At 44.7% G+C, this 14949-nt stretch overlaps 1 protein-coding gene across 1 annotated transcript in view; it reads left to right on the top strand.

Moving 5' to 3' along the window:
• The window catches only part of CREBBP (CREB binding protein), a 918877-nt gene that overhangs the window by 302061 nt on the left and 601867 nt on the right, over nucleotides 1-14949 (top strand). Inside the window, exon 9 of the mRNA XM_029576620.1 lies at nucleotides 3928-4045. Within this exon, the coding sequence (XP_029432480.1) occupies nucleotides 3928-4045 (118 nt within the window). The remainder of the gene's footprint in view (nucleotides 1-3927; nucleotides 4046-14949) is intronic.

Below are 14949 nucleotides of genomic sequence, written 5' to 3'. Positions count from 1 at the left end.
AATACAACGAGTGAGGTTATCAAATTTGCAGATGATACAAAATTTTTCAGAGTAGTTAAATCACAAGCAGACTGTGATACATTGCAGGAGGACCTTGCAAGACTTGAAGATTGGGCATCCAAATGGCAGATGAAATTTAATGTGGATAAGTGCAAGGTGTTGCATATAGGGAAAAATAACCGTTGCTGTAGTTATACGATGTTAGGTTCCATATTAGGAGCTACCACCCAGGAAAAAGATCTAGGCATCATAGTGGATAATACTTTAAAATCGTCAGCTCAGTGTGCTGCAGCAGTCAAAAAAGCAAATAGAATGTTAGGAATTATTAGGAAGGGAATGGTTAATAGAACGGAAAATGTCATAATGCCTCTATATTGCTCCATGGTGAGACCACACTTTGAATACTGTGTACAATTCTGGTCGCCGCATCTCAAAGATATAGTTGCGATGGAGAAGGTACAGAGAAGGGCAACCAAAATGGGATGGAACAGCTTCCCTATGAGGAAAGGCTGAAGAGGTTAGGGCTGTTCAGCTTGGAGAAGAGACGGCTGAGGGGGGATATGATAGAGGTCTTTAAGATCATGAGAGGTCTTGAACGAGTAGACGTGACTCGGTTATTTTCACTTTCGAATAATAGAAGGACTAGGGGGCATTCCATGAAGTTAGCAAGTAGCACACTTAAGACTAATCGGAGAAAATTCTTTTTCACTCAACGCACAATAATGCTCTGGAATTTGTTGCCAGAGGATGTGGTTAGTGCAGCTAGTGTAGCTGGGTTCAAAAGGGGTTTGGATGGGTTATTGGAGGAGAAGTCCATTGATGGCTATTAATCAATTATACTTGGGGAATGGCCACTGCTATTAATTGTATCAGCAGCATGGGTTCTTCTTGGTGTTTGGGTAATTGCCAGGTTCTTGTGGCCTGGTTTTAGCCTCTGTTGGAGGCGGGATGCTGGGCTTGATGGACCCTTGGTCTGACCCAGCATGGCAATTTCTTATGTTCTTATGTTCTTATGTCTGGTATGGCTCCATCCCTGGGGGGATTTCCCCTTCTTCCAAGGAGTCTGTTTCCTCATCTGAGGTGTCTGGATCCCCATCTGGGATGCTCTTGGTTAGGAGCGGCATGTCTCGAGAGCCTCGGGAAGTGCTGGGAAGGGCTTGTGCTTCTGGCAGAGTTTGAGACAAGTGGACAGCCGGGGCTGGTTGTGCCTGGACAAAGGTTTGCAGCCCTTTGAAAATCTACACCCAGGAGAAGGTTCCTTGGTCCATTTTGATACCAGGAGGGATTGTAGTGGAAGCCCCGGAGGAATTTTCCTGTGGGGGTGCAGAGTTGGACATAGTTAGGTCTGAGGCGCCATCATCAGTGGTTCTGGATCCCTCTCCTGGCTGTGGGAGGTCTTGATTTTGTTTTCCCTGATTCTGTTCGCACTGTTGGCACAGGAGGGATTCTAATTCAGGCTGCGCAGCTCTCAAGGGGGAGGCTGGGCAAAAGAAGGTTCCCTTGGCCTTCTTGGATGGAGGTGCCATTGTTTGTTGCCATTGTTTGTGCGCATGTAGGGTTTAAAAACTCGTCCGTGTGAGAGAGGTGCGCATGGATGCTCTTAGTTGTGCACGTCGAGAGCGTAGAAGTTATGTGCAGGACGTGCGCCCAAGTTGTGCTTGCAGGCGGCCAGTTTTGTGCGCATGGCACACTTATGCGCGCAGTTGTGCGTGTGGCCTAGTTGTGCGCGCTGCTGTGCGTGTGGCCTAGTTGTGCGTGCCGCTGTGCGTGCGGCCTAGTTGTGCGCGCTTTAAGCGTGTATCCCTATGGACACGCTCAAATTAGGTGCCCCGGTGTTCTGGCCTGCTCCGCGTGTAGCGATGGAAAGGGGGGAAGATGGCGACACTTCTCCCCCCCCCCCCCCCCCCCCCAGGATCTCCACGTGTGTGGACCCTCGCACCAGATCGGGGCCTAGCCAGAGGAATGCTGCTCAACCCGATTTTAACCTCGTCGGAGGAAGGTTGGGACGGTTGCTCGAGCCTTGGAGACCAGGAGATTTAGAAGTAAAAGTTTCTACCCTTACCTGGTCTCTTGCGCTTACTGGTCACGTTGCCTGGCAGTCTCAGCTGCGGAGAGGGAGGGAAATACCTTCACCGACCGTGCTCGATCTGCAACCCGCTGCCTTTCAGCCACCCTGGGGGCTACCTCCACGCCGGGAATCGGCCAGTGGACTAAGACTCACCTCTGAGGGATATCGAATCGACCTCAGGAAAGTCTCCACTGGGGGAGGGACCGATAGGTTTCACCGCAGGAGAAGTATGGCTCTCTTCTTAAAGGTAAATTTTCTTTCTTCTTTCTGGTAAATTTTACACTATTCTTTTGGATAGTGTCCGCATCTGCTATGGGAGAAGGAGAAATACTGAAGAGCTAAGCATGCTGCACGGGTATATGTAGGCTGACGTCAGCTTTGAAATCTGACTCTCTCCCATCTGCTATCAGGAGAGCACAATACCCATTGGTCCTGAGTCCATCTGGCTACACGCTAGGAAATGTGTGTGAGCAGAGAACACTCGAGAGAGGGTGAATATATTTCCCAAGTTCATTTGGATTCCTGCTTTAACCTTGTCACTTTTGTTTCTTTCTATGATTTGGATGTCAGATTTCCTTAGATATAATTTCAGAAATTTACACGAAAGGTTACAGGGCAAGGCGAACTTGGTAATTAATATTTGAAGACTCAAGATATTTGGACTAATGCAGTTACTATGCAGATTCCAAATATTGGTATTTCTCAGTTGTTTTTCAAGTAGAGAATGAAATGACAGATGGAGAGACTGTATCATGTTTTTTGTTTTACTATTATATTGTAAACTATAGGTGTTGATGAGCTTTCCTGCTTTTAAGAATTTAGATGTTTTAAATATCATGAATTATCCATTATATAACAGCAAAGGAAGTATTAGCATGTCTCATGCTTTGATTTTGTTACACAGGCCCCCAACTCAGCTGGTAGTATGAACTGAACAGTATGTGTAATGACTTCCAACAAAATTGATTTGGTGATCCTGTTTCTCCTTTTGATGGCATCTCCATAAGTACTCTTCCATCCGGCTTAATAGAAAACATTTGTACCAGTCTATGGACCTAAATATGTGTACATCCTAAGGGAAACAGGGTGATGTGATATAATAGAATTGTTAAAATACTTCAAAGATATAAATGTACAAGGAACACATCTTTTGTAGAGGAAAAAATCTCTAGAGCAAGAGATCGATACTCCTTGGAGTAGACTCAGGAGCAACATCAGAAAATATTTCTTCACAGAAAGGGTGATAGATACATAGCACAGCATCTCATTGGAGGTGGTTCAGACAAAAACAGTAACATAATTTAAGAAGGCCTGGGATAAACACAAGGAATCCTCAGTTGTGAAGGGAAAGCCAGACATAAATACTGTACACATCTAGTAGTGCTATGGAAGTGATAAACAGTAGTAGTAGTAGATGGGTCTTTGGCATTGCACCAGAAATTAAATTGGACAGGCTTGATTGGCCTTATGATTCTTATCTGCCTTCATATTCTGTGATTCTGTTATTTGTCGATGGTGGTTATTGCCCTAATTGCAAGAACTTCATGGGACTCATGAGGTTGCTTAGGATAAAGCTCCCTATGGACTGTTTTATAGTTTCAGCAGGTATTTTGCTAAAATCAGTGTGTCTTAGTCTTTGATTGCTCTTGTACTTTTTTCAGTAGGAATCCTAGCTTTCTTAGGAGTGAGGAGATGAAATTGAGTACCAGAGTGGATCTCATTTGAAAGTGTTGACCCATAGTCTGTCCACATAATCCAGGAAGGATTATTTTATTCTATTGTTTTGTAGCATGCAGAACTGACCTGTATACTCGTTGGTTGTTCATACTGCTTTTTTTGCAATTACTGTTTTTGTGCAGTGTCCAAGCTATCTTTCCCACTCCTGACCCTGCCGCACTGAAGGATCGTCGTATGGAAAACTTGGTGGCCTATGCTAGGAAAGTGGAAGGAGACATGTATGAGTCTGCAAACAGTAGGGTAGGTTTATTGCAATCAGAGAATGTTAAAATTTCAAATTACAGTGAGATAAAATTGAGGAGGCGTTGGAACCTTGCATTCCCAGAAACTTGTGCCATTAACCATTTTTCCTTTCCTCTAAATAATAGTTCAGCACCACGCATATGTGCTAGATAATGTCATGTAGCATAGTGAAATATATTCAGGTGTAGAAATGAAATAGTTACAATAGTGGACAGGACAAATGTGAAAAATCATTCATTATTTTTGTTTGGCAGTACATTACTATTCTAAACTTTTGAGCCTTAGAGGTGACTTTTAAGACCTGTGCACGTGTGCGTGCTTATGCAAGCTCGTGCACATGGATGCGGCGATTTTATAACATACGCGTACGTGTGTGCAAATGTTATAAAAGTGGCTGTATTCGCATACATGTGCGCTTAATTTTATATAGACATGCGCATGTGCGTGCAAATGCCGAGTCTACCACTAAAGTGGGGGGAATTTTATAAGGGGTGTGCACCGAGGCTACTTACCGTTTTCTCAGTTCGTTCCCAGTTTGCTCAGTATAGGGATAGGGCTTCCTAACCCCCCCCCTAGTTTTAAAGGCTGCCTTCTCCCCTGTTAGACCTAACCCGTAAAACCTCACTGACTAGCTGTGATTTTTTTAAAATGTTTTTGATTTACATGCCAACAATAGCCGTGGGGAACCCCAGCATGCGCTTGTGCATGTATGTAGTTATGCACACATCTCTTGGTTCCCCCTGACATGACCCACCCATGCCACACCTATTTTTCAGACTTTTGGATTTTTGCGTGTACCAGGGGAGGTACACGCGTACATGGGCGCTTCTTAAAATCCGTGTGGCATGCGCTGGCCCAAGATACAGTCATATCTCCCAGCTTTGGCGCATGTAGGACTTTTAAAATCCACTAGTTAATGTTTAAGCTTGTGCAGTAAGCGATATTCAAAACTTAACACTAAAGATCGTTTTTGGTTTTTTCTTTAACTGTTTTTTGCCTTCTGTTCCCCCTGCACTTTTCCAATCTATGTTTTGATTTTGTTAAGTTGGCCTCTATGGTATTGTTGTTTGGTAACTCGCTTTGAGCTCACTCGGAAGAGCATGGAATAAATAAACGACAACAAGGATGTATTTGTTCCATATTAACATGAGAATCAAATTATTCTGTGACTAAAATATCCAAACAGAATTGGTCAGTTTCCACCTATCAACACGTTTTCCTGAGAAATGCCATTTAAAAAATATTTTGGATTTCTATATCCCATGATCAGGAGATGGAATGCGCCATTATTGTCCTATCTCATGTGGCTCATACATTGTTTAAAGTGAGTGATAGAATGTTCAGTCAGTTGCTTGATTAATGTAAAGCTTGACCGACTGCAAGGTGATCCCATGACTGGCATCATTCACACTGATGCTGCTTCTGGATGCCGCCATGCTCCTGCTCCTCCTGGGGCCTCCTTATGCGTGTACAATATGCACAGTTCTTAAAGGGCCCACAGCGGGAAAGCTCAGTGGCACCTTTGGATGACATCATCAATCCCTTGCCTATTTAAAGCCCTGACAGACTACCAGCAGTTGCCTCAGCAACAGGTCATTCTGCTTTGCAGTGCATGTTGCTAGTTGTCTAATTACCTTTGCCTCATCTTGCTTCCTTATTGCCCTGCCTTGCCATGGTACCCCTTTGCCTTGAATTCTCCGCCCTGCATGTGTCTTAGTCTCCTGTGCCTTGTCTTGTCCGTCCGCCTGATTCTTGACTTTTGCTCTGGATCCGGACTACTTTTCTGGACTGCCACAGCCCTGACCACAGCTTGGGCCTCGACCTGCCTTCTCGCCTACCCAAACCTTGGCCTGGACCTGGATGCCATTGTTCACTGTCAGCCCTGACCACTGCCTGAGACTTGAGTTTCTGACCACTCCTTATGAGACTTTTGCCTAAACCCTGCTGGCCCCTGGAACCCAAGGGCTCAACCTGTGGACAACGGGACTGGTATAGGTGAAGCTCCAACTCCAGTCTTTGTAAGACTGTGTCCAACAGCTGTCAGCTTGGGCCTAGTGGGCTTGCCTGCTAGGCTGAATCAACCATGCCACAGCCCAAGGGCTCGCATCCTTGACAGTTTGCTGAGGCCATGAGCTTGGTGCACTCATCCCCAGCTCAGGCTATCTCTGGATTGGCTCTCCAGGCCCAGCACCAGCAGCAAGACCAGCTCAACAATGTCTGGCATTTTCAAGGCCTGGCAACCCAAATGGAATTCATGCAGGTCCACACAACTGCACCCCCTCCAGCTGCTCCTGCCCGGCAACTGGGACCCATGCATCTTCCACTGCCACACATGTATGATGGGAATCCTAGAACCTGCTGAGGTTTCATCAGTCAGTGCAGAATGCACCTTGATCTGCCGGCCACCAGCTTTCCCTCAGACAGAGCAAAAGTGATTTTATGCTGTCTCTCCTGGCAGAGTCTGCCCTTGCCTGGACATCTCCCCTTTGGGAATGGAACAACACGCTGGTGGAGAATGTGGACACCTTCCTCCGACAATTTCAATAGGAATTAAGTTAACCTGGTTGGGCCTTATCCATGGCTATGGAGCTACTTTCTATCAGACAGGGCACTCGCACCATCTGTGACTGCACTATCCAATTTTGTACGCTGGCCTCATAACAGTTGGTGCAAAGATAGTTTCACTTCCATCTTTTGGCAGGGCCTGGCAGAGCGCATCAAAGATAACCTTGCGAGCCAGGACCTGCCACCTTCCCTAAAAGACCTCATCATCCGGTCCATACAAAAGTGCATCTTCGCTTTCTAGAATGGGCCTAAGAGATGGAGGCCTCTCATAGTCACTTCAGGCTGGCGCCACGGTTCTAGTGACCTCTGGTCCTTCCTACATATGTATCATCACCGTTCCCCTCAGAAGAACCTATGCAACTCAGCAGGTCCCGCCTCACTGAAGAAGAAAAGCAGCTCAACTCTGCCTCTTTTGCATGGCTCAGGGGCATTTCGCTAGCCACTGTCCTGAGAAGACAGGAAACTTTCAAGCCTAAGGTTGGTCGGAGAGACAATCCTAGGCTGGCCCTCATCCTCTCCTCATTTGCTCATGCCAGTTTCTCACTTCTTATGGTACCGAGGTGCACTCCGAGGCCTTTTTGGACTCAGTTGTGGTGGCAACTTTATTGTTGAGGCCCTGGTTCACCAGTATGACCTTTCCACAGTGACTTGGGATAAGTCAGTTACCATATCTTAAGTTTATGGCTAATCCTTCTATTGCCAGCTGTCCATGCTTACCTTACCTATCATGCTTCAAACTGGGTTCCTGCACAAGGAGAGAAAGTATCTCCTTCTATGGTCTATTCAAGGCACTCAATCCCATCATCCTGGTCTTGCCTTGGCTGATGCTCCATAATCCGTCTATAGATTGGCAGGCAGTGCAGATTGTCTGTTGGGGAGGGGCCCACCTGCCAGCAATGATGTTTCTCCCATGTCGTTCCACTGGTGCCTCTAATGCAGATTCAGATCATGGACTTCCTGGGCCTTCCTTCTCCCTATGCAGCGTCTGCTGTTCTTTTTAGTAAGAAGCATGTGAGACATTGCCACCCCACAGGTCTTACATTGCTTGATTGACCTGCTTCCAGGTAAGATGCTTCTAGGGGTGGGTCTATCCACTTTGTGCTCCCTAAACGGCAGCCATGTTCAGCTCCATCCAGGAAAACTTGGAGTGGGGTTTTATCTGCCCTTTGTCATCACCTGCAGAGGCAGATTTCCTATTTGTCGGCAAGAAGGATGTCTCCCTTAGGCCATGCATTGACTATAGGGTCCTCAAGAAAAGAGATCCACTGCCCCTAATTGAACTTGATGACTGCCTACGTGGGGAACAAATCTTTATAAAACTAGATCTAAGGGGAGCCTACAACCTGATACGGAAAGGGGAATGAGTGGAAGATTGCATTCAACACCTGTGACGGGCGTTATGAATACTTAGTCATGCCCTTTAACCTTCGCAACATGTCTGATGTCTTCCAACACATAGTCAATGAGATTTTCAGAGATTTCCTTTATTCACACGCCATATTGTATCTGGATGATATCCTTATTTTCTCATCTCCCAGGCCCAACACCATTAGTGTGTGAAACAAGTGCTGCAGGGGCCCTGAGAGAATTACTTATATGCCAGACTTGAAAAGTGTACTTTGAGCAGGATGAGCTAACTTTCTTGGACTACTTATCTCCTATCATGGTTACGCATGGACTCAGAGAATCTGAGGGCCATTCGTTTGGCCCCAGCCAGTGGGATTCAAGGCCTTGCAAAGATTTCTTGGCTTTGCCAATTACTACCAGCAGTTCATGGATATTCCACACTGGCTTCTCCTCTCATGTCTCTTACTAAGAAGTAGAGATGTGAATCGGAACCAGAATCGGTTCGGATTTCAGTTCCGATTCACATCTCTACTAAGAAGGGCATCTCTACCAGGAACTGGTCCAAAGACGCTAGCCAAGCTTTCCGTTGCATCAAGCAAACATTTGTCAAGGATCCTAGTCTTCATCACTCACACCCATCTAGACACTTTATCGTGGAGGTAAATGCCTCTGCCACTAGGGTAGGAGCCGTCCTTGCACAGCGTTAAATGAACTTTCTTGCCTTTCTTTCTCTTTTCTTCAAAAAAAAAAAAATCACACCTATGGAAAGAAATTATACCATCAGAGACAGAGAACTCCTAGCAGTGGACATGGCCCTGAAGGAGGGGTGCCATCTGCTGGAGGGGGGCTGGACATCCATTTATTTATTTATTTATTTATTTATTTATTTATTTAAACACTTTTATGTACCGCTTGATACAATGGAGTCATGATCTTTACTGATAATAAAAACCTGCAGAACCTTCTGTAAGTCCAGCAGCTAAGCCCACATGAAGCCCTATGGTTTTTATTATTTAACTGCTTTAACTTTGAGCTCCGGTTCCATCCAGTGGAAACAAACCAGCAGGCTGAAACCCTTTTGCGTTCCTTTACTACAGAGAATGTTACTGAATCGCCTTGGCACATGGTTGATCCTGCAAGGATCTTTTTAGCCACAGCAATCCTGTACCTCCAGGAAAGATGTTTCTCACAAGCCTGTGGGGGAGAGAGTGCTCAAGTGGGCCCAAGATTCCCACCTGGCAGGTTATCCAGGATAGGCAAAACTATGAAACTCCTTCACCACAACTATTGGCGATCTCACATGAGCACACATGTAGGCACTATGTGGAGTCCTGTCCCAATTGTGCGATAAACAAGAGCTCTCAAGCTTGCCTTGGGGGTTGTTACAGTTGTTGCCAGCTCCTGAGAAACAATGGAGCCATGTGGCCATGGACTTTCATCACTGACCTAACTTTCTCTAATGGTTGTACTTCCATTTGGGTTGTGGTGGACCGCTTCTCTAAGATGGCTCATTTCATACCACTCCCTGGACTTTTGTCTGCACCAGAATTTGCTCGTTTTTTTTTCAACATATCGTCTGACTCCAGGACTTACCTGAACACATTCTCTGATTGAGGAGTGCAATTCACAGCTCATTTCTGGAAAAGCCTGTGCAAACATTTTGGTATTTCTTTAGACTTCTCTGCATACTACCCACAAAGTAATGGACAGACAGAGAACTGACCAAATCCTTAAGAGGTTCCTGAGAGCCTATGTAAATGGGTGGCAGAATGATTGGGCATCTCTCCTCCCCTGGGTAGAATTCGGCCATTACATCCCGTGGAGATAACATGGGTTGTTGCCCTTTCTAGATCTTATGTAGCAGACATCCACCGGTGCTGCTCCCTATACCGGTAATAGTTCCATGTCACACAGCCAATGGGTCATGAGCCAAGATCTTAAGGAGCTGTGGGAAAAGACCCTCCAACTCCTTAGCTGCTGAGAAATGTAAAGAGGCAGAGGCTCTGGCTGGCATTGCATCCTCAAACCTGGAGAGTGGTATGGCTGAATACCCACAACCTACGGCTCAAGCAATCCTTCCACCAAGTGGAACCAGTGGCTTATCAGTTAAGAATGCCATCTACCCTTAAGGTTCACAACATTTTTCATGTCTCACTCTTCAAACTTCTACTCCTGTCATGGCCTTCAAGATCTCCTCCCAACCAATGAAGGTAATTTCAGAGGAGGAAACAATAGCATGAAGTCCAGGAGATCCTGGACTCTAGACGAATCTGAAATAAACTATACTATCTCATTTCGGTGAAGGGGTTCAGCTCCAAAGAAAACACTTGGAAACCTGCATCCAATGTTACAGTCTCTTGACTCACTAAGCATTCCATCGACATTCTCCCCAGATGCCTAAGCCCAGAGGACTAATGAAGGGGTTTAGAAATAGTGGTACTGTAACATTTGGCTAGACATGGGGTGGTCCTGCGACCAGCCTCACTCGCCCCGACACTGCCAACACCACTCCTGGATGCTGGCCATTCTCCCAGGCCTCCTTAGACCTCGCGTGCTGATTTTTAAAGGGCCTATGGCGGGAAAGCTCCACAGTGCCTGTTGATGACATTGTCATCCCCTGCCTTTTTAAAGCCCTGTCAGACTGCCAGGAATACCATCAGCAAACAGGTCCTCCTGCTTTGCAGTGTGTATTGCTAGTTGTCTGTTTTCCCTTGTTTTGCCTCCTTGTTGCCCTGCCTTGCCTTGTTGTTCCTTGCTTGTCTTGCTTTCATTGTTTCCTTCCTGCCTTGCCTTGTTGCTACCTTGCCTTGCTCTCTTTTTCCTTGCCCTTTTTGCCCAGCTTGTCTTGGGTCTCCTGTGCTTATCTTGTCTTTGTCCATCTGTTTCTGCCTGATTCCTGGTTCTGGCCTCTGCTAAGGATACTGACTACTCTTCTGGGCTGCTGCCTGCCCTGACCCCAGCTTCAACCTTGACCTGCCTTCTAGCTCCCTGCTGCCCCAACCTTGACCTAGACCTGAATACCATTGCACGCTACTTGCCCTGACCACTGCCCAAGGCTTGGTTTCATCTGACTGCTCCTTATGGGACTTTTGCCTGAACCCTATTGGCCCCTGGAACCAAAGGGCTCCACCTGCAAGGAACATGGCTGGTATAGATGAGCTCCAGCTCCAGTCCTAGTAAGAGCGTGTCCACCAGCTGTCTGAGTGGACATAGTGAGTTCACCTGCTAGGCTGAGTCAACCAGGTCACAGCCCAAGGGCTCACATTTGTCAATTAAAGATTCAATGCTGAGAAAAACTTTGTGAATCCCAAGTATAATGAGAATTTAATTGAAAGCAATCTTTTCATATGCTATAAAAAGGGTATAAATTAAACAATTTACATGTTTCTTGAGACATAATGTACAACATAGGAACAACTAATGATTAATTTAAATTAGTGTGTTTGAAATAATATGTAAATGCATTGTTTTGGTTAACACAATTGACTAATTAGAATCAGCTGCTAAATCAAATAACAAGTAAATCACTCTGAAGAGTAAATCTGCACAAGTGAGTTGGGCATCCTGTCCTATATAAAGGTGCAAAAGGTTTTGAGTTTGGTCTCACCATAAACGGTTACTGGAAAACTAATGCCACAATCAAAAATTGTAGTACTGAAAAAGAGTAGCTGATGCTCATCTGCAAGGATAGCATTACAAGACCATTTCTAAACATCTGGGGTGCCATCTATCCACTGTCTGTTTACAGATGGAAAAAGTTGAAGATTACAATGACTTCTATCTAGGAGTGGCTGTCCTGCCATGATTACCCTAAGAGCAAACTATAAAATCATCCACATTGTTATAAAAAAAAACAAAACCCAGTCTAGTATCTAAAGATCTGCAGGCTTCTCTCACTGCAGCTGATATGAGGGTTTCCATTGCGTCCACCATCAGAAAAATTTGAATGAGAGTGGTGTTTATGGGAGGATAGCTAGTAAGAAACCACTGCTTTCTAAAAAAAACATTGCAGCCAGCCTCAGGTTTGCCAAAGAGCATCTGGTGACCCACGAAACTATATTCTGGATAGTTAATCAAAAATCAACTTTTTGGCTTCAATAATTGGCAAAAACCAAGCACTGTCTTCCAAAGTAAGAATTTAATCCTGACTGTGGCACATTGTGATGGAGGTATCATGATGTGAGGCTGCTTTGCTGTGTCAGGGAACTGGACTTCTTGCCATCATTGATGGTAGGATTGTGCAGGTCATTTTAAGATCTATAGGGTTTTCGAGATATAAAAAATCAAAAGATCCAACTTGGATCAATTGCGTGACTGTGTGTCGCACACATAATACTGACAGTTAATCTCAAAACACAACGAGCACAATTCTCACTATAAAGACGTTATGCAACTCTAATTTTTTCTTAAATCATGTGCTGTATGCAAGAATACATGACTTCAATATTTTTATTTTTGTCTATAGGACCATCATAACACCTGCGGGCATACAAGCAGTTATTTGCTTAAGGTTTTGCTTCACACCAGGGTCGTCATGGTCCGAGTCCTTTATTTCTCTTATTATTTTTCTATTTTTTTGCTTTTTAGTATTTTGTAAAAATAAATTTCGGAGTGATACCTTCCCTTTTGCGTGACTCAATCTTTCAGAAGACCGTTGTTATTCAAAGTCCATTCCGACTCTCGGTTTCGCATTGCTGCTTCAGGGACTGTAACAAATCACATAGCTTCTGTATTAATCACTGACAGGTAAGTTCATCACTACCGCATTTGCTTTTTTTTAGAAATTTCTGCAAAGGACAAATACCGTTGTAATTCAACATTATTTGCAGCACATTTAGATTTTATTTGGCACATATTTTGGTCCTATAGACAAAATAAAATATTTGAAGTCATGTATTCTGCATACAGCAAATTGATTAAGAAAAATTAGAGTTGTATAACGTCTTTATAGTGTGACTGTGTGTCCCCAATCATTGGTCTCTCAGGTGGCACCCTCCAGGTACTCAGGTTGGTTGCTGTCACTTGGCAATAGAATTGGTATACATGTGAAACAGTACTGAGTCAGGATGGCAAAAAAACTTGGATTTTTCAAGTCTACTCAGAAGCGGAAAGTTCATTCTGTATTAGTATTTTATTTTAATGTAATGTTTGTTTTAATCTGTGTTTTTTATATTGTGACTGTAACTGTGTAAACTGCTATGAACATTCTTTGGAGAGAGTGGAATATAAAACTTTTTTAAATAAAAATAACTCCATGGGGTTCTGGCTTAGGCCATGGCTCCCAGACTTATTGGCTAAGAGTGCAGACTCTTTCCTGCAACAAATGCCATGAGCCTCATGCCACTAGCCCATTGGGAACCAGACTTCTTGGCCTGCCAGAGGTGCGCCTCACTTCCAGAGCATCCAAAGGGTTAACTGCTAAAAGCCACTGAACCTCACTCCTGCCAGGGCAAAAAAATTGGAGTCTACCACCCACATGTGACTTGTTGCAATCGGCTGTCAGATTTGTGGACACTGAGATCTAACTCAGACCTTGGTCAGTACCTTTTTGAGAAATCTCATTGTAAAACTTATAATCAATGGCCAAAGGTTTGTCTGAAAGTCTGAATGAGGCCAGACTAGTTTTCCATTACCTGACCGGCAGTTCCATGAACCTGGGTATGTTTTCGGCAGGTGTCCCTGAATTGCTGTGTTAACTTCTTAACACACCCGGCAGGTGGGCTCCACATATTGGCAGTATGGGTCCTTTCCAAGTTCACAGGGACTGATCTGAAAATGTATGCCAGGCGCTTGAGCTATGTCTAGGCATGAAGGGATTGGACTTTACAAGTATGGTTACAGGTCCATGGCTGGTCACTACAGAGTCCAAGGCCAAGCCCAACCTGTTTGAGACAGACCACTGCTGGCCGTGTGGTAGTGCTCTTCCAGATCTTTGTACCTGACAGGCAGCGAGAGTTTTGGAGATCTGCAATAGTCTAATGTATAACTGGAACAAGTCAATGAATAGGAAACTGCAATAATCCAACCTGAAAATTAGTGATTGTAAATTTAAAAAATCAGAATTATCGAGGAGGAATCTTAGATGTCGTAGAAATCGGAATTTGGCAATGAGGTTCAAACTATGGTTTTGATATGAAATTTTATGGATAATACTAGATCAAGATGACACCTAGATTATATACTTTGGTAAATATAGGGAGTAAGGTGATCCTCAAATGCCAATGTAGATAGAATTTTATAGTCAGCAAACATGAGAGAATGATGATTGGGACTTCTCATTATTTATGGGTTAATTTGTTTTGCCAAAGCCAATAGAAGAGAGACAGAGAAACTTCTTGGTTAAGTCCCATGAGGCTTTCAGTTGGAAAGAAATTATATATCAGCATACTTTTGTTGTGAACCTCAAGGTCAGCTAACAGCAATAAGGCTGAGCATTGGGGTACACCAGAAGTGACGGGTACCAGGAGGAAAGTTCAGAGTTTATCTTAACCTGCTGGATATAATGTAAGAGAAAAGAGAACCAGGAAAAGACCACAGTCATGGTCTCACGAGGGGAATGAGGAAAGGGTTCAGGAACTCCTGTTCCTGGTGCGTCTGTCAACTGGGCTGGACTGTCCCTTGGTGCTTCCTGACTGTGTCGCACCACTGGGCGAGAAGCCAACACTGGACGCGCAAGGGGTCCATTGTGAATATTGGTGACCTACCTGACCTGCCTTGAAACATGGACCAAGGAGTCCTAAACATATGCTAGTTGAAATGGCCTACCAAAACCTTGTGACATAATGAAGGCGAGGGCCGATGCACACCATCTGAGGTGGGATCCTTCCACATCTGGCAATGGGTGCACAGGAGATGGAGCAGCAGCATCTGAGTACCTGAAAGATGGTGAAATGTGCCTGGGCAGGGCGAAGCCAGAGCAAAACTGGTGGAGATCTGTAGTGGTCCTGTGCAAATCAGTCATTCGACCTAGGTATGGGGCAAAATAAGTG

The sequence above is a fragment of the Rhinatrema bivittatum genome, chromosome 14, assembly GCF_901001135.1.
Source record: "Rhinatrema bivittatum chromosome 14, aRhiBiv1.1, whole genome shotgun sequence".
Taxonomy (NCBI): domain Eukaryota; kingdom Metazoa; phylum Chordata; class Amphibia; order Gymnophiona; family Rhinatrematidae; genus Rhinatrema; species Rhinatrema bivittatum.
Note: the sequence above shows the minus strand (reverse complement) of the source record. Positions and strands in the feature narration are given on the sequence as shown.